General features: G+C 37.1%; 1 protein-coding gene across 1 annotated transcript in view; it reads right to left on the reverse strand.

The window, feature by feature from the left end:
* Positions 1–2,526: 2,526 nt before the first annotated feature.
* Positions 2,527–21,684, reverse strand: part of TTK (TTK protein kinase) — a 39,568-nt gene continuing 20,410 nt past the window's right edge. The window contains exons 12-22 of the mRNA XM_065888993.1: positions 20,780–20,916; positions 18,969–19,095; positions 15,543–15,635; positions 11,965–12,122; positions 11,681–11,832; positions 10,189–10,313; positions 8,546–8,626; positions 5,321–5,497; positions 4,730–4,814; positions 4,330–4,427; positions 2,527–2,613 (exon numbers count right to left, since the gene is read on the reverse strand). Of these exons, the coding sequence (XP_065745065.1) occupies positions 2,527–2,613; positions 4,330–4,427; positions 4,730–4,814; positions 5,321–5,497; positions 8,546–8,626; positions 10,189–10,313; positions 11,681–11,832; positions 11,965–12,122; positions 15,543–15,635; positions 18,969–19,095; positions 20,780–20,916 (1,320 nt within the window). The remainder of the gene's footprint in view (positions 2,614–4,329; positions 4,428–4,729; positions 4,815–5,320; positions 5,498–8,545; positions 8,627–10,188; positions 10,314–11,680; positions 11,833–11,964; positions 12,123–15,542; positions 15,636–18,968; positions 19,096–20,779; positions 20,917–21,684) is intronic.

Here is a 21,684-nt window from a genome sequence, read left to right on the forward strand (position 1 = left end):
ATAAGCAACTATAGCAACACTGCAGGATACAAGGTTCATATATAAATGTCAATCATTTTCCTATATAACAGCAAAGAAGAAGTGGAATTTGAAATGAAAAACACAGTGCCATTTACATTAGCAGCCCCCAAAATGAAATACTCATGTACAGATCTAACAACGTATGTACAAGGTCTATATGAGAAAAGCTACAAAACTCTGAAGAATGAAATCAAGGAAGAACTAAATAAATGGAGAAATAGTCCATGTTCTTGGACAGGAAGACTCAATACTGTCAAGATGTCAGTTCTTCCCAATTTGATCTACAGTTGGGATTCAATATAATCCCAATCAAAATTCCAGCAAGTTACTTGGGGATATTGACAAACAGATTTTAACTCTATGTGAAATGGCAAAACCCCCCACTACTGAAGGAGAAGAACAAAGTTGGAGGATTGACACCACCTGACTTCCAGACTTACTGTAAAGTGACAGTAATCAAGACAGCGTGGTATTGGTGAAGGAAAAGCTAAATTGATCAATGGAACAGAATGGACGGCCCAGAAAGAGAACTCCATAAATATAGTTAACAGATCTTTGACAAAGAAGTAAAGATCTCACTAAAGAAGGTATCAGGTGGATGGCACGTAAGTATATGAAACAATGCTCCACACATCAGCTGTCATCAGGGAAATGCAAATTAAAACAACAATGAGGGGGCTTCCCTGGTGGCGCAGCGGTTCAGAGTCCGCCTGCCGATGCAGGGGACACGGGTTCGTGCCCCAGTCCGGGAAGATCCCACATGCCGCGGAGCGGCTGGGCCCGTGAGCCATGGCCGCTGAGCCTGCGCGTCCAGAGCCTGTGCTCTGCAACCGGAGAGGCCACAACAGTGAGAGGCCCACGTACTGCAGAAAACAAAAAACAATGAGATACCACAACACATCTACTAGAGTGACCCAAATCTGACAACACCAAATGCTGGCGAGGACGTGGAGCAACAGGAACGCTCACTCACTGCGGGAGAGAACGCACAACGGCACAGCCACTGTGCAAGACCGTTGGGCAGTTTCTTACAGAGCTAGACATACTCTTACCATATAATCCATCAGTCATGCTCCTTGGAAGTCAACTCCTCTGAAGCTGAACACCACACAAAGCCCTGCACACAGATGTTTACAGCAGCTTTATTCATAATTGCCAAAAACCGGAAGCAACCAAGATGTCCTTCGGGAGGTGAATGGATAAACTGTGGTCCATCCAGACAATGGAATACCACTAGGCACTAAAAAGAAATGAGCTCTCGAGCCATGAAAAGACATGGAGGTGCATGCTACTAAGTGCACATTGCTAAGTGAAAGAAGCTAATCTGAAAGGCTACGTACTGTATAATTCCAGCTGTATGACATTCTAGAAAGGGCAAAACTATGGAAACAGCAAAAAGATCAGTGGTTCTCGGGGGTTGGGGGTAGGGGAGGGATGAATAGGTGGAGCACAGTGAATTTTTCAGGCAGTGAAGATATTCTTACAGTAGTATAATGATGGGTACATGTTATTATACATTTGTCCAAACCCCTAGAACACGCGCCGCCAAGCGTGAACTAGGTATATGTATACTATAGGCTTCGGGTGATTATCACAGTGCGCCAACGTAGGTCCCTTCCGTGTAACTAAAGTACCACTCTGGTGGTATGGGGGAGGCTGTGCATGTGTGGGGCAGGGGTCAAATGGGAAATCTCTGCACCTTCCCCTCAATTTTGCTGAGACTCTAACACTGTTTTAAAAGCTAAAGAAAAAATTGGGGAAAAGAATACTACATGGTAATATCCTTAAGTAATCTGTTCGATTCAGACTCAGAAATTTTGGGACCACATTTGTAATTACTCATTACCAAGCAAGTCGTACAATTGAGGTCATGCCCTATACAGCCTACATCTTAGAATCCAGCATGATACTCTGAACACCCAAAACAATAGATATTATGAAGAATTAAACGGAGAATTAAGAGAGCCAAGTGAAGCCCTAAAATGCTGGAGTATTATCAGTGCCATAAAACAACTGGAAATCTATTTTAGAATTTGAACACTTCGGAATTTTTTTCCCCCAAAGTTAATTTACTAAGGTCTACTCTCATGTTTCCCCTTAATCCATTTTTATTAAGAATTCTGTTGCCTCACCAACAATATATTTGCTTGAAGAAAACAGTTCTACAACTTTGACATTTTAGTGTCATTTTATACTATACAAAGCCTATTTACATAGTTCTTCAGAAAATATTTCCACTTTTCACCCACTATTCCAAGTGTGAAAATGATACCAAATAGATTAGATTTACAGGGAAGCACAAAAGAAAAAACAATTCTACAATTTAATACATACAGTGTCACTAGTGGTTTTTTACAGTTGTCTTTTGAGGATAATCCACTGAATTTTTCTGCCAATGACATTTCAGAGTGAAGTTGTCTTCAGGAGTAGATTTCCACACAGAATCAAGAGTATAACAGTCCAATGTATTTTACAGGTGATACCTGACAGTTTATGAGCTGCAAATCATTTTTTTCCCCATTTTTTTTCCAAAGTCTTGGATGATGGACAGGAATCATGACTCTCACCACCACTATAGTGCTCATATAAAGTCTGAAATTAAAAACACACATCCGATGTATAACTTTTAAAATTCAATGTATTACCATATCAGATTAACAAAGGTTTAACTCCACATCTTCTAATATGTAACAAATTTCTCCCTTGTTCTTATAATTAGGAAATTATTTTATACACTATTGGAGATAATGAAAAATTTTTAAACAGCTGGCTTGGCCTAAGAATCAGCAATCATGCGATGCAGATCAATCTTTCTGTAAGAAAAATGTAACATAGCTATTTATAAGCATATATATGCATCCTCAAGGCCTTCTGAATCTCCCTTACTTTTTCTTTTTCTTCTCTGTTTCAACAAACCTCTTTTTAAATTGTTTATTTTTATTGAAGTATAGTTGATGTACAATATTGCATAGCAAAACTCTTTTTTTAAAAATTGAAGTACAGCTGATTTATAATATTGTGTTACTGTCTGGTGTAGAGCAAAGTGATTCAGATTATATCTATATCTATATCTGTATCTGTATTTGTATCTATCTATCCCTCTCTCTATATATTGTTTTTCATGTGCTTTTTCATTATAGGTTATTACAAGATACCTTACTTTTTCTTAAATAAAGCCAGTCTTAGATAAATTCCTATACTGTAAAATACACTCATCAGGAAATATACTTTCAGCTGATATTTAAACTAAAGAATGGAAGACATTAAAAAAAAAATACAACTGCTATACAAATAAGTATAATTAGCTATATTAAAATCTACATATTTAGTAAAGGACTTAAGGCTAAGCCAACATCTAATTTATGAAGATGAAAGATATCTTTGCCATCAAGGAACACATAACCTTAGTGATAAAGGTAACCCACCTCAGTTTTATTTATAAAAGGCTTTAAACAATACACTGGTAGAAATTTAAAACATAGAGATACGAAACATAGAGAAAAATTACAAAACAAATTTTGTCCAATTTCAATTCCTAAAGCCATTGATTTAGCTATCAGAACTTGAGAAAATTTAAGAAAAAATTTACCTTATATCATATGGATACAAATATAATGGTGAATATATAGTAAATTCCTCCAAAACTGTATCCAAGTTCTTAACATCTTAGATTGGTGTTATCCCTATCCATAGAGCTAACAGTGATTTTAGTTTAAGCTCCCATAATTCTACAATAATGTTATAACTGAAATATATAACTAGTAACTGAAGTCAGTAAGCATACCTAGTGTTCTGGAAATGACTAGGTGTTTGATGTCAGTGAGATCCAAAAAATTATGATATAAAGAGGCATTGGGAGACTAAAAGAGTTGAGACATTTGCTTTGAGAAATGTACTGACTGCTATATACAGCCTCACAGAAGTCATTACATGTGACAAGTACTGTGATTTCTCTACGATGGTTTAAAAATAAAGTTGGCTAGAAAAAAATGAATTCAAAAGCTGTGTTAAAAGTGGTGTCGATTTAAGATTCCTTATTGAATTTATTCCAGTTGAGACCCAACAGCAGTCTTCTCAGTGCACCCTATATGACAATCCATTTCCAATTGTGCTGTCTGCACAATAAGAATATAAATCAAATAAATCTATATTTGTCAAAAAGTACATGTTAAGTATCTAAATACAGAACCACACTTCATAGCTGATCTGATGATTGGGCCAACTTTCCTTTGCATTACCTGTTTAAGTGTCTAACTCACTAAATTATACAAAACGATTAAAATTAGTGTAGACAAAGAATAGACATACTTTAGCAGTTTTCAAAATGGAGTTAGGAGAATTCAGGCCAACAAGTTGGCCCAGAACATATTTCATTTCTTCAGTGGTTCCCTTAGCCATCTGGTTCCCTGTAAAATAATATATATAATCAATAGCACACTGGTATCAAATAAGAAAAATATAAGTTCATATATAAATATGTATTCTGTTTAAAAGCACAATAACTGGCATTCTTATAACTTATCACTGATCATAGCCCCTTACCTAGGATAGGTAAAAATGAATGCCAGCAGGTAGAGAAAGGTGATCTCATTTATTTTAGTATTTAGCATTAAGGAATATCCTTAAGGAAGGAGGCAGGCAGGAGGAGAGCAGCCAGAAGGCTGTTTATATTAGCAATCTGGTAATAAACTTATTTTTAAAGAAGTACCTGGATGAGTTTGAATCTGAACATATGGATGTGCCAGGAGCTCAGGAATGGAGATCCTCTGTTTAGGGTCCCTTATTAAACAACACTACAAAAATAAAGATAAATTTTTTAAAAGACGAAGCAAGTTTTCTTATGCAATACTGATACAGTATTTTCCCAGACTGCATCATATTACAGAAGTTGCTTTCTAGAGAGCCTACTTAGAAATGACAAAATTATTTTACACGTCATTTTTGCAAAATCTCCAAGTATTCACAAGTTTTAAAAACCTTCAAAGTGAACTTAACACATCTTTAAAAACTAACTCAGTAAGCAATTCCTCTCAATAGACCTCTCAGTTATATCTAAGCCAGTTACATAATTCCAATCATTTCAACTATTTCTTTTTCTTTCTTTTTTCTTTTCTGGGTGTGCCATGCGGCTTGTGGGATCTTAGTTCCCTGACCAGGGATTGAACCCGGGCCATGGCAGTGAAAGTGCTGAGTCCTAACCACTGGACTGCCAGAGAACTTCCTCAGCTATTTCTTTAAGTAAACAATTAAGTACTACATGAAATATAGTTCTTCTATATGTATATACTATTAATGTTACCTTTAACACATCTTGAAGATCTTTCTCTGGAATATCAGGAAATTCAATTTCATGATTAGGGTCAATTATGGCATGTAACTTAGAAATCTGATTAATGATATGCTGAAACGGTGTTTTCCCGTAAGTCATGTAGTACAAAATGCAACCTAAGGACCAAACATCACTTTTGGGGCTTATCTAAGTTAAAAAAAAAAAAGAAGAAGAAGAAGAAGTTATTGTTATTTTAACATAAAATTAAAATATTATACACACACACCCTAATATTTAAAAGCATAACTAAACCTCAATAAATGTCCAAGCATTAGACTATGTTCATGACAAAACATCCTCTTCTCATTTTGATTACACTTGGTTATTTTATCAAAAGAAATGAACTTCCGTTTAAATCTCTCAACAAACTCATAATCAAAATATTTCAACCGAAACAAAATATTACATTCTTGTCAGCCCGTGCAAACACAAAACTAAAAACCCTAAGTGCACATTTTAAATTTACATGTTTTCCCCAAAATTACTGAATTAAAATAAGTTTTTATATAAATTCATAATATATAAATACGTATAGATTTTAAAAAGGTTATTTAAGTTGAGCTATCTTAAACTTAAGAACACAAACTATAGAGCCAGACTGGGCTGGGCTGGGCTTGAATCCTGGTCTTATCACTAGCTAGTAATTCTACATGTCTCTGTTTCCTCATCTCTAAAACAGAAATAACAAAAGTACGTTGTCATGGGCCTTAAATGATGTAACCATGAGATATGGGTAGGCATAGAGAATAGTTTCTGATATAGTAAGTACTCAATAAGTATTACTTATTATTAAATATTCTTTGTATTAAATAATCTCATTAGAAATAATGTGATACTATAACATAATTATGCTTTTGACTTTTAAAAGAACATGATTAAGACCAAACGCAGAAGTGAGCATAATAAATGAGAATGGCTAAATTCCTCTTTTAAAAGATACTCAATATGCATTAAAACAAAATGTAACCACATGCTCTACACAAAGGATTAATCTAAACCTAATGACACAGAAAGGTACAAGGAAAAAAGAAATGGACATCTATAACCAAATGCAAGAAAGAAAGAAAAAAAGGAAACGAAAGCAGAGACAGCAACATTAATATTAGAAAAAGAGAACATGGAAACATGCTTCTAACAGAAGAGAGAAAGCCATTTTACAGTGATAAAAGGTACAATCAACCAAGAAGAGATGACAGTTATGAACTTCTATGCACTGAAACTACATTTAATAGAACTACATAAAGCAAAAATTGTATTAAATTCTTTGAAGGAGGGCAGATTTAAACATGCCATTCAGAACATGACAGATAGAACAGATCCCGTTATCTGAACACAAAGAAAACTGAAAATTAATAAAAAATAACCTCCTCTTCCTCCAATTTAACCACTTGGAAATATAAGTCCATTTCTAGATACTAAATCATGAATTAGAAAAAATTTCAGATTCTGGAAAAATGGCTGTGGCCGTGTAGTTTTCAAACTCTCCAAAGCCCCAGATAAGACAGACAGAGCAGCCTGGTAGCGAAACCGTAAACATATGGAAAATATTTAAAATAAAAGCGGAACGTGAATGGAGACAAACTACCCACAGCCACAGGTCGTGCGTGGTAGAGGCATTTGAAGCAGAGAGGAGAGAGGAGTAATGAATGGGCCCAGCAGACCTCAGAACAGGAGCCCCAGATGGCCAAGCCTGTTCACCGGAAAGCAATTCGAGAACAGAGTGAGACTGGGAGGGGCTTTGAACTCTTCCATAACAAGGATTACCTCCCATGTTGGGATAAAAATTTATCTTCTATTCAGAATCACTAGTTGAGATTGACCAATACTACCTATTTAAGAACTGAGTTGATAACTGAAAAGAATCTGAACACTACATGTAGTTCAAAGTAAATTTTATTTTAAAGTAACAAAGAATGAAACAATTTTAAAACTGAAATTAGAAATTTTGGAAATTAATGAAAATAAACACTACCATAAAAGCTAGAAGTAGCAGCTAAAGTAAAACTCAAAGTAAAATTCAGTTTTAATGTTTTAATTATAAGGAAGAATACTAAAATTAAATTAGCAATTATTTAAATGCAGAAGCTGGGAGGAGAAACCTAAAGGGAATATAAATAACAAAGATAAAAGCAGAAATTAATTAGAAGACAAATGAAAATAGAATTAATAAATGAAATGAAGACCTGGTTCTTTAAAATTAACAAAACCCTGGCAAGTCTAATCAAGAAAAAGAGAAAGACAAATCTAAGTATTAAAAGAAAAGGAGAAGCTAAAGAGGTATAAAAAGAATTTTTATAAGACTATTTGGCATAATTTTATGCCAGCTATTTGAAAAGATATTTAGAAGCCACAATTTCCTAGGAAGGAAAATATAATTTAGTAAATGAAAGCACATTTATTAAGCAATTGTTTCAAGCTGGACAATGCACTAAGTGCTCTATATTCTTTCTCATTTAATCCTCGATTACTTTTAAAATAGGTACTGTGTGCAAGCCTAACTTGCAGATGAAGAAACTAGGCAAGTTAAGTCACAAAGACAGTTGATAAAGAGGCAGATCTATGACTTGAACGCAGGTACTGCACAGCGGTGTGTGCTTGCATCCATTTGAAGACACTGGTATAGAGAAAGAAGGATTAGCTTGGGAGCCAGAGGCACCATGGCAGGCAGAATGGACCCAGCAAGGGGCACCAACGAGGCTAACACAAAAGCTCACAGAGGTGGTGAAATAAGAAAAGTGGGAAGGTACCTGGGAATATTACCTACTAGAGTTGTTCTTGGAAACAGAAAATTAACAAATGAAGAAATGGTAAATAAAATTTAAGAATCAGAAAGGAAACAAAGGTTATCAGTTCACTGCTATTTAATTTAAGGTGCCCGTATCAGAGCTAATTTAGTCTTATTTTTTTTCTTTACTTTTAAAACTCAAAAAACATCCTGTGTGCATTTCTTATAGGAGCACATTGTGAGGCATCACCATATTAAAAGCACAATATTAAAAGAACAATATCAAATCAATAAAGAAAAGTGAAACTGAATCCCATGACAGTTTGCTTAATAAAGCAAGGTCTCTGTAATGGCCTAAAAAGTTTTAGAACTTAAAGAAATAACTTTTCAGTTATCCGTTAATTTCATTCAGAGACTAGCCCATTCCCTATTTGCGCCAGAGAAATGGTATGTAAATAACCTTACAGTACCTTCGATTTGGATTTCCCATTTTCTCTTGAGGAAGACATATCTTTGATTGCTTCTGGTGGCATATAATTAACCGTACCAACCTACTTGCCAAATCACAGAAAACACAGAAATCAATGAAAATACTTCATTCTGCTTTAGATTTTTTAAAACACGAATGCCAGATTTTTGGCAACTTGGATAGTTACAGGTTTCAGTTAATATATTTGAGAAACTCTAATAACTGAGAAAAATATTAAGACATAAATTTCTTCACAATTCCAGCAAAATAAATTAGATTCATAATAAAAATAATTGACTCCTTACAGAATGCTGAGCTATTTCTTATGGTGGGCAGCAACCATAAATCTTTCCGGGATAAAATTATATTAATGGCCATAAACTTTGAAGGAATTGATCAGTTGCTCATTTCTGTGCTGGAATAGACCCAGAACACTTTTTTTTTTTTTTTTTAATTTATTTTTTTTGCGCTAAGTGGGCCTCTCACTGTTGTGGCCTCTCCCGTTGCGGAGCACAGGCTCCGGACGCCCAGGCTCAGCGGCCATGGCTCACGGGCCCAGCCGCTCCGCGGCATGTGGGATCTTCCCGGACCGGGGCACAAACCCGTGTCCCCTGCATCGGCAGGCGGACTCTCAACCACTGCGCCACCAGAGAAGCCCCAGAACACATTTTTAAATAAACCAAACAACCAACCAAAAATCTAGCTTTGTCTCCCTGGGCCCATGTCCAAATAGAGATGAGATGGGTGTCTGCATTATGCAAGATTTTCCACAGCAGGAGTATGCCAACCTTACACTGCATTCATTTTATTCTAAAATGATTCTGCTTTCAAACACAGAATACCTATACTTTAGAGCCTCACCATAGACGATATCGTCAAGCTGATTTACAACTAAATGTTCAGCCATATTTTTGATATAGAAAGAAGCGATTGTCAAATAGAATTGTTTGAAGGGCATGCTGCCCATCTACTCCTAAAAGAATCCAGTTTTACTGCTAGGATTAAGGAAGATCCACGTCAGCAATCTGTATACATGAAACACGCCGTCTTGGCCCCAAGCAGGATTATTTTTAGTCATTCTTTGGTTGTCATCACCTCAGTTTTTATGGGGACAAATTTATTAAGATTGCTATTGCATATCCTATTATAAAAACGCAGTGAGTATATTTATTATGGTGTCTCCAATATGAAGGCCCAATTAAGAATTTTCTTCCAAATGTAAGTGATAGGGAAAGCTTTACTTCTCTGGAAGAGTGAAATCATTCTACCTCATGGACAATGAAAAACATGAAACTGCAATTCTCTCTTTGGTTGCTACCAGGAAACTGAGACAAAGTTTCAGGTGAACTTTAGATAATGACCGAGATGATTTCCAAGGCAGGTGTCACTGCTTCTCTACCTCAGCTATAGGAAAATCATTCCAAATTGCCGGATATATTTCTACCGGATCTTGACTTTCTATACTAAAATTGTCTTAATCATGTGATTAATTTGTTCTTTATAGTTATAATATCTGTTCTTGTAAAAAGGCTTCAAACCCTTTGAAAAATGAAGTAGGGAAAAATAAAATCCTCGTTAGCAGAATAATACCTCAAAGGTGAAAAGGAATTGAACTCTACTGTGTGGTAACCAGCCATTCATTACCTGAGAGTCTTTAACAATACTTGTTGTATCTGGTTGCATTTGGTTTGCAATTCCAAAATCAATTAGCTTTAGCATTCCATCAACTATCAGAAAGTTAGCAGGTTTCAGATCACTGTGAACAATACCTTCAAAATAAAAATCCATGATAATATTAGACCATGCTAAACATCCTAAGTACAAAAAAATTTCACAATCTGCTGAGTTGATTCCTTTAATTAGTCAATCAAATTAAATATTCACTTTTAATGTATACTACAAACGTACAGCACTTGCTACGTGCCAGGCACTATTTGAAGTTTGTCGCTTGTATTGAATCATTGAACCCTCATACCAATGCTGAGGTTAAGTACTATTATTATCCCCACTTTTAGCTGAGGAAACTAAGGCAGAGTTTAAGCAATCTGTTCAAGGTCACACAGCCTAAGTAACAGTGTCATGAGTTGAACCCAGGCAGTCTGGCTTCAGAGTTTATCCTCTTAACAACCACTGTGATTTACTGCCCAAGAGAGAGCACTGTAAATTACACTGCCAGGTGGTAGGACCCTAATGCTCCTCACATATCCATCCCTACAGCCTGATCTTCAACACTGGTGAATTATCTTTTAACTTACAGCACGGGAGACACAAGGAGACGATTTACAATTACCTACATTATCAGTTATTTAAAATAAGGAAAAGGTAAAGGCAAAGAAGCCATAAAAAGAACCAAGGCCAAGTAAGGTGAAAGCCAACCCAGAATGTAGGGCTAACAGTTAAAAAAAAAAAAGTAAAACCAACTCCCATACAAGGTACACAATACAAAACAACTAGGAGAATAAGTGAAAAAAAATCTCAGATTTTTAGGATACCTGAACCCCAGTCTCATATCTGCTATAATCCAAGTATTTGGAGACCCAGGATTATGGACTATGTTAATACTGACAAAGATACATTTCCTATTATGCATGCTTTATGGATGTGGGGATTTGAGTTCATGCACTATATCCTCTCATTAACAGCATTTTTTTTTAATTAATTAATTTATTTTTGGCTGTGTTGGGTCTTCGTTGCTGCGCGCGGGCTTTCTCTAGTTGCCGCGAGCGGAGGCTACTCTTTGTTGCGGTGCGCGGGCTTCTCATTGCCGTGGCTTCTCTTGTTGCGGAGCATGGGCCCTAGAGCGCACGGGTTTTAGTAGTTGCGGCGTGTGGACTCAGTAGTTGTGGCGCACGGGCTCAGTTGTTCCGCAGCACGTGGGATCTTCCCGGACCAGGGCTGGAACCCATGTCCCCTGCATTGGCAGGCGATTCTCAACCACTGCGCCCCAAGGGAAGTCCCTGTTAACAGCATTGTAAAGAAATGGTTTTGTCCCTTCATCTTTATTAAACTTCCAAATATTTAGTTTATCTAGCCTAAAGGTGCCAATAACCAATACCTAAAAATTATAGGTGTATTTCTCTAAGATAGCACCACTAATGAATAGTTTAATTTTACATACGAAGAGATTTTAAAATACCATGTTGATGAATCGTGTGAGCTGCCTCCAACATATTTTTCCAGTAACTCTTGCGTTCCCATGGATTGATGGATTTTTTCTTTTTAAGCCAAGTATTAAGATCAATATTTCCACATTCCATTACCATGTAGATGTACTGATCTGTGATTTCACTGCCATTAAAAACAAACAAAAACAATAAAACAATAAATGGTTAGGTTATACTACTAAGATTTACAAAGTATTTATCTTAAGAATTAGAGCCAAAAAAAGTCTTCTTTTTAAATGAAAAAAAAAAATCTTACTAATCATAAAGTCGGATGATTTTATCACTGTGTTGTTGTAGTTTATTCAGATAAGCAATTTCATTCCGGTAACTATCAATTGTTTGGCTATCTGCTTCTTCTAAGTTCACATACTTTATAGCATGTATCTGTTTCTTTCCATTCAACACCTGAAATACCTATAAAGTAGAACAAATGAAAAAGGTTAGAATACACTATTTACATACTGCCACAATATTTCTACATTAATAGATAAAATCTTAGATTAAGGATTATTGATGTGAATAATTTAAAATGTCTGGGCTTATTTTGAGTATAGAAGGAAAAAAAGCATGTTAGGAGAGTAACAGTACATTCTCAACTCCCTATGACAATGGGCATAGGTAGTTGCCCTATCTACGTATAAGAAAGGTAATTTAAATTTCATATACATTCATAACACTCTGTTAGATGTTGCAACCAGAAAAAGACATTAAAAAATGCTAAGGAAGACTAAGGGCTGTAATAAAGATAATTCATTGCACAGATGGTGTTTATTCCATTGTGCCTGGAGTTGACAATTTCATTCACGTGGTCGAGAATATTTTAAAATAGGTACTAATTGTAAGCTATCAGTATACTCGGCTGTAAAAAGTAGATCAGGTCCAATTTTCAAAATCAAGTTGACAGGAACAAGATGCTCCTGTCAGCATATTGAGGTCCAGGTCAAATTGCTCTGGCTATAATGACAGTCAACTTCTAAGCAGTATTGATGAGGTAGATCGTACATTTCGAAAACACTTCTAATGTGTCTAACTTTCAGCAAACGTGCAACGGGGATGGGGCTTCTAAAATGCAAGAATTCAGATACAAAATGCTAGTGTAAGCAAGAAAAATTACATTCATTTATCTCCTTGCACCCACCGAAGTAAAACATCATTTATTTAAAAGCCATTAACCATGACTGTCCAGCAGATACTGGCAAGAAGTGAGAAAAGAGCCAAGGCGTAGATGAGGTTCATGCATTTCAAGTGCACTGTTAAGCAGAGTCTGTCAGGTACAGCTGAGTTACCTGCATTTTAAATACAAAACTCTAACAAAGTATTACTCGTTTTACTTGCACAGAAAGCAAATTAGAGGAGGAGGGGCATAAAACAGTGATAGGGCAAGAAGCGGCAGAAAGTAGCAAGGAAGAAAAGTAATTTTAAAACAGCAGAAAGCCATTTTGTGTGAGGTAAACAGCCTTATAGTGTCAGAGTTAGAATCTGTCAGTTTCATGGAAAGTTAATGAAAGACCTAGAAAGGTTAGTGCTTTGAACATTCCCACTAGCCCCATGAATTTTCTAAATGCTCTTAATAGGGTATAAGTTGGTCACTGTCTAAACTCTAGCATAGACAGCATGAACAATTTAGTTTCATAAAGCATGTTACCCTCTTTTCCCTGAGGCGTGATGATTTTGTCAACAACGCCGTCATAATAATTAAATAATAATTCAATCGCACTAAGAAAATATGGGTCAGTTATAGCTTTATCACTTGGCCCTTGACTTAAGTAAGCTTACATTTTCATTATCCTCCAAGGAAAAAAATGTTTAAAACACTGTTAAGATTATTGTACATCTTCTGAAAACAGCTACTAAATAAATAAATATGTTGGTAAAAATCAATTCCATCGTCCTTTTATTCCCATGCCTAAAATGTAAGGCAAGGAAGAGAACAAAGGAAATGTACACAGAAATTAATATTATTGAACAACTGCTAAACATGGTAATGTATACACCTTATTTATAGTAAGTTAACAAGACATCTTAAGCAAGTCTAGTTATTGTCAGCTGGCTTAAAAAATTATAATAAAACTTAAAATGAACCAAACAGGCTGTGTTTCATGTATCATCTTTAACAACTTAAGAGTAGCAAAACAGCTGAGGAGGGCTTTTCATTCAACAAACACATCAGTGTTTGCTATTTTTCCAGCCACTGTTCTAGATAACGGAGCAAACATTGGTAAGCAAATCAGACAAACATCCCTACGCTGATGGAACTCACATTCAAGTGCAAGGGGACACAAACAACAAAACCAAATAAGTCAATTACAGAGCATATTAGCAGATGAGCTACAGAGAAAAATAAAGCCGGAGAGGGGAACGGAGCTTGCTGGCAACTGGAAGGTAGGAGTTGGGGTTGTAGAGCATGGTCAAGGAAGCACTGATTGAGAAGACACTAGAGCAAAGATGTGAGGGTATCGAGGAAAATCGACTCTTATGCTAAAATAGGCCAGGAGAGCAAGGACTGAGTCAGCGAGACTAGTTAGAGGGCGACTGTAACAGTTCAGGTGAAAAGATGAAGCTACTTTGGCCGAAGGGGTAATAGTGGAGGTGGTGAGGAACAGTCAGATTGTGGACAGACTTTGAGGTAGAACCAGTAAGACTGATGATTGGCTGGGTGAATGTCGAGAGAAAGTGCAGTCAGTGACGACCCCAGGCTGCTTGGTCCAGCAACTGGAAGGATGAAGCTGCCGTTTACTGAAATGGGAAAGACTATGAAGCAGCAGTTAGGCTTGGGACATATTAAGTTTTAAGTATCTATACTTAAAGAGATGCTGAGCAGTCAAATTGGATACGTAAGCCTGGAATTCAAAGGAGAAGTCTGAGCTGGAAATACAGATTTGGGAATTGTCAGCATGTACATGGTACATGAAACCACGAGAGTGGATGAGAACACCAAGGGAGTGAGTGAGTTTAGAGAGAGAAGAAAAGAGGCCAAGAACTGAGCTCAGGGGCTCTGCACCATTCAGATCAGGGATATGAGGAGGACAGAGAAGGAACGGTCGCTGGCCAGGAGGAACACTGAAAGAGGCCGAGTGGGAAAAAAAGCTTCAGTGAGGAAAGAAAACTCAACTGTGCCAATTGCTAGGTAACCCACACTCAAGGCTAACAATTAGTTTTGGCAAAAACATGGAGGTCATTAGTGATTTTGATAACAATTGCTTGGTGAATAGTGAAGGTAAAAGTAAAAATCTGATTTAAGTGGATTTAAGTGAACAAAATGAGAAGAATTGAAGATAGGAAGTTTAGACAACTCTTTTGAGATCCCTTCCAGCCAGAGAATTAGAACCACATACATTTAGAACTCAGATAAATTTAGGAAATGATCTACTCCAAATCTAGAAATTCATGTGTTGCTAAATTCTGTTTCTGAAAAGAAAAACTCAGAACAAAACAAAACCCATTAATCAAATACCTTGCTGAATCACCCTAGGCATAGCAGTTATTCACATCACAGTCTGACTCACTTTTAGAAAGACTCTGGTGATAATACGAAGCTGTCATTTGCCACCCCCAAGTCAACGTTAATGTTATTTAGAGAAGAAATATGGAATCATAGGACATTGGAGGGAAGAGCAGGGAACTGAAATTAAGAGGTGGGTCTAAAGAAATATGCCATTTGTTGAGGGGAGGGGATGGGGGGAAGGGATGGGAGAAGGGGATGAGAAGGAGTTTTTGGCTCAAGGGAAATACAGGCCCCTAGAAGTTAAGAAAAAAGGCCTCAAAAGGTAAAAAGACAAAGAGAGGGAAGTTTAAAATATTTTTACCCGTTCCTTAAATATTCAGGACACCTACCTTACTTGAACCTCCACTTCCTAGCTGCTTCAGGATGGAATACATTTTTCCGTTAACTGAAATGCATTCATTTGCTGAAGACGATGCTGAAATCTAAACCATTAAAATAGATAAGGATTCAAATGTTCAGAGAACATGCCTGAGAAACTAGCTTGCATTTAGTACAGTGAAATGCTTCCAATTCTGAAACTATCTGAACTCTTAATTAGATGTCACAGTAGTTCAATATTTTAAAGAAGCAATTTACATACTTTAGTCAAAAAAATAAACTTATTAAATTAATATATAGGCAAAGTTCCAAAGTCTCCCCTTCCAACTTGCCTTTACTTCTTAACATAATACATAAATAGAAAATCTAAGGGGGAAAAAAACCCTCTTAATGTCCAACACACAAACTCACAAGCTATCGCTTTTCATCTTTCTTGCCTGTTTTTTTTTCTTACACAAACCTTTTTACCTACATACTTACGTATATAAACACACAGCTTTATCTATATATTTTTTTCTCCTGGGGCATTACATTATAAAGGAAGCAGCATGCTGAGGTGCTAAGAGTTCCAGAGTCAATCAGACAAATGCAGGTTTTAGTGATGCCCCCTTTATGCTGGGTGATATTCAACAAGCTGCTTATTTTGAACTTGAGCATCTTCCTCAGCAAACTCTCAACCGATGTACTATGTACAACACGCCTCCCCTCTCTTCCCTGATGCTAGACCATCTGTGGACCTATAAACGCTCTGAACAGATGGAGTGTGTGAGGACTTACTCTGAGCTGACAAGGAAGCTGGAGACACAGAGTGCCTGATTAGCCGATTAACCAAGTTGAAACAAGGTCTGAATAAACCTCAATTCAACTAAGTCCTGCTTTACAGCCCAAATGGTAGAATCTTTCTCACGTGCCCTCCTTCTACATAACATAAAAGATAAGCCTTCTCAGAATTCAAAAACAGTCATGTATGTACCCCAATGTTCACTGCAGCACTATTCACAAGAGCCAGGACATGGAAGCACCCTAAGTGCTCATCGACAGATGAATGGATAAAGAAGATGGGGCACATATATACAATGGAATATTACTCAGCCATAAAAGGAAATGAAATTGAGTTATTTGTAGTGAGGTGGATGGTCCTAGAGTCTGTCATACAGAGTGAAGAAAGTCAGAAAGAGAAAAACAAATACCGTATGCTAACACATATATATGGAATCTAAAAAAAAAAAATGGTTCTGATGAACCATTTTAGGACAGGAATAAAGACGCAGACGTAGAGAATGGACTTGAGGACACGGGGAGGGGGAAGGGTAAGCTGGGACGAAGTGAGAGAGTGGCATGGACACATATACACTACCAAACGTAAAACAGATAGCTAGTGGGAAGCAGCCGCATAGCACAGGGAGATCAGCTTGGTGCTTTGTGACCACCTAGAGGGGTGGGATAGGGAGGGTGTGAGGGAGGCTCAAGAGGGAGGGGATATGGGGATGTATGTATACATATAGCTGATTCGCTGTGTTATACAGCAGAAACTAACACAACATTGTAAAGCAATTATACTCCAATAAAGGTGTTAAGAAAATAATAAAAGATACGGTTTCTAATTTCTTTAATCTAGGGCTGAACAACACTGTTGAGTCATGAAGTATGTTTTCTGTAAGAAAGTGTCAGGCTTTGAAACATGTACCCATTATTTGTCATTGAGTTGTAACTTCATCACAAGTCTTCACTGCTCCCTCCCCTCTCTTGCTTTTGGAGCTTCCTCTCCTACTTAAACTGAAAATTTCTGAGAGGAAAGGAAGCCCTTCAATAGCCTTTCCCCCTAGTTGCTGAAGGTTATTAGATAAAGTAATTCTGACCTATTTCGGATTCAATGCCGATGTGACATTCAGTTTCCTACACCGGACATCCCGCAAGGCGCTTAATCTAAGGTCACTTCACTTCCCTTCTCCAACCTGTGCCACGGCTTCCTATCTGTCCCTCTTGGGGCAAAACTTAAAGGGCCCAGCAGAACCCTCAGGGTCACCCCTGCCCCTTGAGGAGCTCTAGCCACACTCTGGCCTCCTTTAGTTTCCTCCCGACACTGGCCTCTTCTAGAAGGCTCCTCGACCCTTCACTCGGTCATGTCTGCTTGGCTTTCAGAGTTCAGCTCAAAACAGGCTGAACTACTACTGCATGACTAGTAGCTCAACGAATGCTTTTTGAATGAACATGTGGGCAAACCTGGTCAACCTGCTCTGTCTCCTTTATAGTTATTATACTGCTGAGTCAATCCTCAAAGCACTATTACCTCTTTCCACAGTTAGTATACTCTACTGTTGGCTAAATTTTTTATTCCATTACTTTGAAAATTATGGTAAAATTTACATAGCACAAAATGTAACATCTTAACCATTTTTAAGTATACTCTTCAGTGGGGTTGAGTACGTTCACAGTTGTGCAGCCATTACCACCACCTGCCTCCAGGACTTCTCATCACCTCATACTGAAAAAGCCCTGCACCCCTCAAACAGTAACTCCCCATTCCTCTCTCCCTCTAGCCCCTGGTACCCATTGTTCTACTTTCTGTCGTCCAGTTTTTTAATCTCTTGATTTGTTTAGTTAATCACTTGTGGTTTATTTGGGGTTTTTTTTTTTTTGCTGTTTTATTTAAACAATTGCTGCTAAATTTTATTATTTACTAAGCACCAGGCTCTGTTGTAAGAACTACGTATATATTAACTAATTTAATCTTCACAATCATCCCATGGGGTAGATAGGTTTATTACCCCCATTTTAAAGATGATGAAATGAGCACAAGAGTTTATTTAACTTGTAAAAGGTCACATAGCTGGTAAGTAGTGAGGCCGAGAGTCAAGGACAGGCAGTCTCCCTTCAAAGCCTATTCTTTCTACCAATATTAAGCTGTTTTTCAGATAGTTATTAGAAACAAATTTTAGTATTGATGTTGAGAGAGTCTCTAAATAATTTTTTTCCCAGATGGCAATACCTTACCAGCAAAAAATTTTTTACCTTGTCAATACTTTATAATAACTACTTTATAATATATTCTAGTAGTATCTCATATTGCTATTCTGATATTCTTAAAAATTTACTTGTATATTAAACAGCCAGTGAAATGAAGCTGCTTACTAACAGCTGGTTTACATTGTTAAACAGAATAAAAAATAGCCTAGATTACAGAAGAAATTTTATCTAGCTACCCAAACTAGATACTTCGGGCTAGTTAGTGAAAAAAGCTTCATTAGCTTCTTCAATAACTAACCTCTCAAAGTCATAAGGCACCTTTATGAGAATAGCAGAAAAGAGTTTTGCCTAATGGGACTAAGAATGGACAAGTCTTTAACACCATTCTTAAAAACCAGATCCTGCAAAAATAAAACCTTTGAAACTGATCATACCTTAACATGTATCATTATAAATAAAGCTTATCAAACCTGCAAATTTTGAAGTGGAGTAACGGGTATTTGCTGCTGTTGCTGCTGGAAATAGGGAAGGTGGCTATACGGTGTTGACAACTGACAAGCAGGTAGAAAGTCGTTCTTTACAACTGGAGTCCTGAAACTGGGAAAGGTATTTTTCAAAATTTAAAACATTAAAGCTTTGAAAACAAGATTCTGACTCAGATTTTGCATGGTGGATATACATTTAAATGTGTTACATCAAACAGAATCCAAATGAGTTTTCCTAGTACATCTGAATTATTTATCCTAGAGACACCATCACCAGAAATTTCATTTTGGGGCAGTTCTTTCTGAAAGTAATTTTTTGTCCCCAGACAAGAAATCCTTATTAAAATAAATAAGATGTCATTTAAAATACAGAGTTGGGGTTATTTTATAAAATTTAGCCAAGGCAAATCTCAGCCTATGGCTGATCACAGATTTTATGAGCGCTTCTTAACAATAACGTTCTACACAGCCTCCTGGAAGTATGTGAAAGCCAATTACATCAGAGGAGTTGGGCCTTTGAGCATAAAGCAGCTCAGCTCACGTTCATGCTTTGCTTGTCTTGTCCACTGTTGTATTCTCAACACCAAGAATGGTGCTTGGCACAAAGGAATTCTACAAGTATTTGTTGACAATAAATAGTCTCACAAGAAATAACTATATACCTTGTTTAGTTAGCGGTCATTCTTTAAAATATTCTAAGGATAATAAAATTAGGTAATATATAGCAAAATTGTATTAAGTAGGAAAGAGACTCGGTTATAAAACCCCAAGGCCAGTTCTAATTAAGATCAAAGATTACATTATGAAAATGAAAAGCAAAAGGCGTCATGGACTTCCGTTATCCTCTAAGACATTAAAAATATAGCCCCTAGTTATAGGATATGCCACATCCCTTTCTTTCTTTTCTTAGAAATGCCATCGATTTGCCTTTCAACATCCCTTGTGTTTCCTGTCAATCAACACCGACCAACTTCTTCACTCATCCCTCACTGCCCGCCGCTCCGGTCTTGAACACCACCAGAACTGTATGAGCTGTACCACCAGCAGAGACCAGCACACTCCAGTTAACACCTCCTTTGCTATGTAATGTATCCACACTTTACCCGCTCTAAGAATGCCAACCTTTAAAATCTCTCTCTCAATTACAGAGAGTTATCCGTGTGGCAATGCATGATTATCAAGAAGTTTTGCATACTTGGAGTATTTAAAGGTACTGCCTATAGGTAAGTATAAAAAGTATAGAGTATATGTAGTAGGTACAGATTACAATATGACAGAGACTTTCATTACAATCCTTAAAAATATATCGTAGCGGGCTTCCCTGGTGGCGCAGTGGTTGAGAGTCTGCCTACCAATGCAGGGGACACGGGTTCAAGCCCTGGTCTGGGAAGATCCCACGTGCCACGGAGCAGCTGGGCCCGTGAGCTACAAATACTGAGCTCTGCGCGTCTGGAGCCTGTGCTCCGCAGCAAGAGAGGCCGCGACAGTGAGAGGCCCGCGCACCGCGATGAAGAGTGGCCCCCGCTTGCCACAACTAGAGAAAGCCCTCGCACAGAAACGAAGACCCAACACAGCCAAAAATAAATAAATGAATAAATAAATTTATAAAAAAAAAATATATATATATCGTAGCCACCTTCCCCTCCCCTTTTACAGATGAAAAAACTGATGCTGAGAAAAATAATATGAATTTGGAAAGTCTTTAAAGTAAAAGAGCGGGATCCACCTCTAGATCTGTTTGGCCCCGAAGCCCATGCTATTTCTATTGTACCAAGCAAAGAACCAAAAGTAATTACCAGTTCATATAATCATCCAAGACACTGTTGCTGGGTGTCTTACAAATAGATTTTGGGTCAATCCATTTAGGTGTTGATATCGGTGGCGACTGCTTTGAAACCGAAAGGGCAGGTTGCTCAAAACTGGTTTGTTTCTGCTAGACCAAAATAAAAAACATCACGATTTCGGGTTTTTAAATTAGTCACCTGTTCAACAGTTTCACAAACATAACTTCTAAAAGAAAATTAACATACAAAATACAAAAGCATGCTAAAATAGGTAGACGTATGTGTTCCAGACTTTCAATAACTTTTTAGTACAGCTCTTTTACTCTAAATTTTGAAGCCTGTTATATTTTCCTCAAAGGGACTACAAGTAGAGGGAAGGTACACAGCATTGTTTAACAAAACAGGATCTAATATCCTCTCCCATTAGGGCTACTATCACTAGCATTGAACTTTTATAATCTAAGTAAGTAATTCTGTGCTTCAGAAAACTAGTCTTTAATCAGTAAGATCATTCCTTATTTTTATGTTTGGAGGGAAAATAACCAAATACTAATTACTTAGCAAACTTTGAAATGGCAAATACCTATCTAGTGTTCTTCTTTCTCCCTTGTAAAAGACATAGAGCTTGTAGAATTTATCTCATACAAATCCCAAAGCAATAATGAACATCCTCTACAGTAGAGATTGGCTGGATCTGGCCTGCTGCTTGTTTTTGCAAATAAACTTTTATTGGAACACAGCAATGTCTATTTGCCTACATCTTGTCTGTGGCTGTTTTCATGAGATAATGACAGAGTTCAAGAGTTGCAGCAGTGACCATCTGGCCTGCAAAGCTTACTAAGCTTTTGCAGAAAAAGCTTGCCAACTCCTGCAAACCACATTTTGCTTGAACGCTATTAGTGAGCGCTCACTACCTC

This window comes from Phocoena phocoena, chromosome 12, assembly GCF_963924675.1.
Source record: "Phocoena phocoena chromosome 12, mPhoPho1.1, whole genome shotgun sequence".
NCBI classification, from domain to species: Eukaryota; Metazoa; Chordata; class Mammalia; order Artiodactyla; family Phocoenidae; genus Phocoena; species Phocoena phocoena.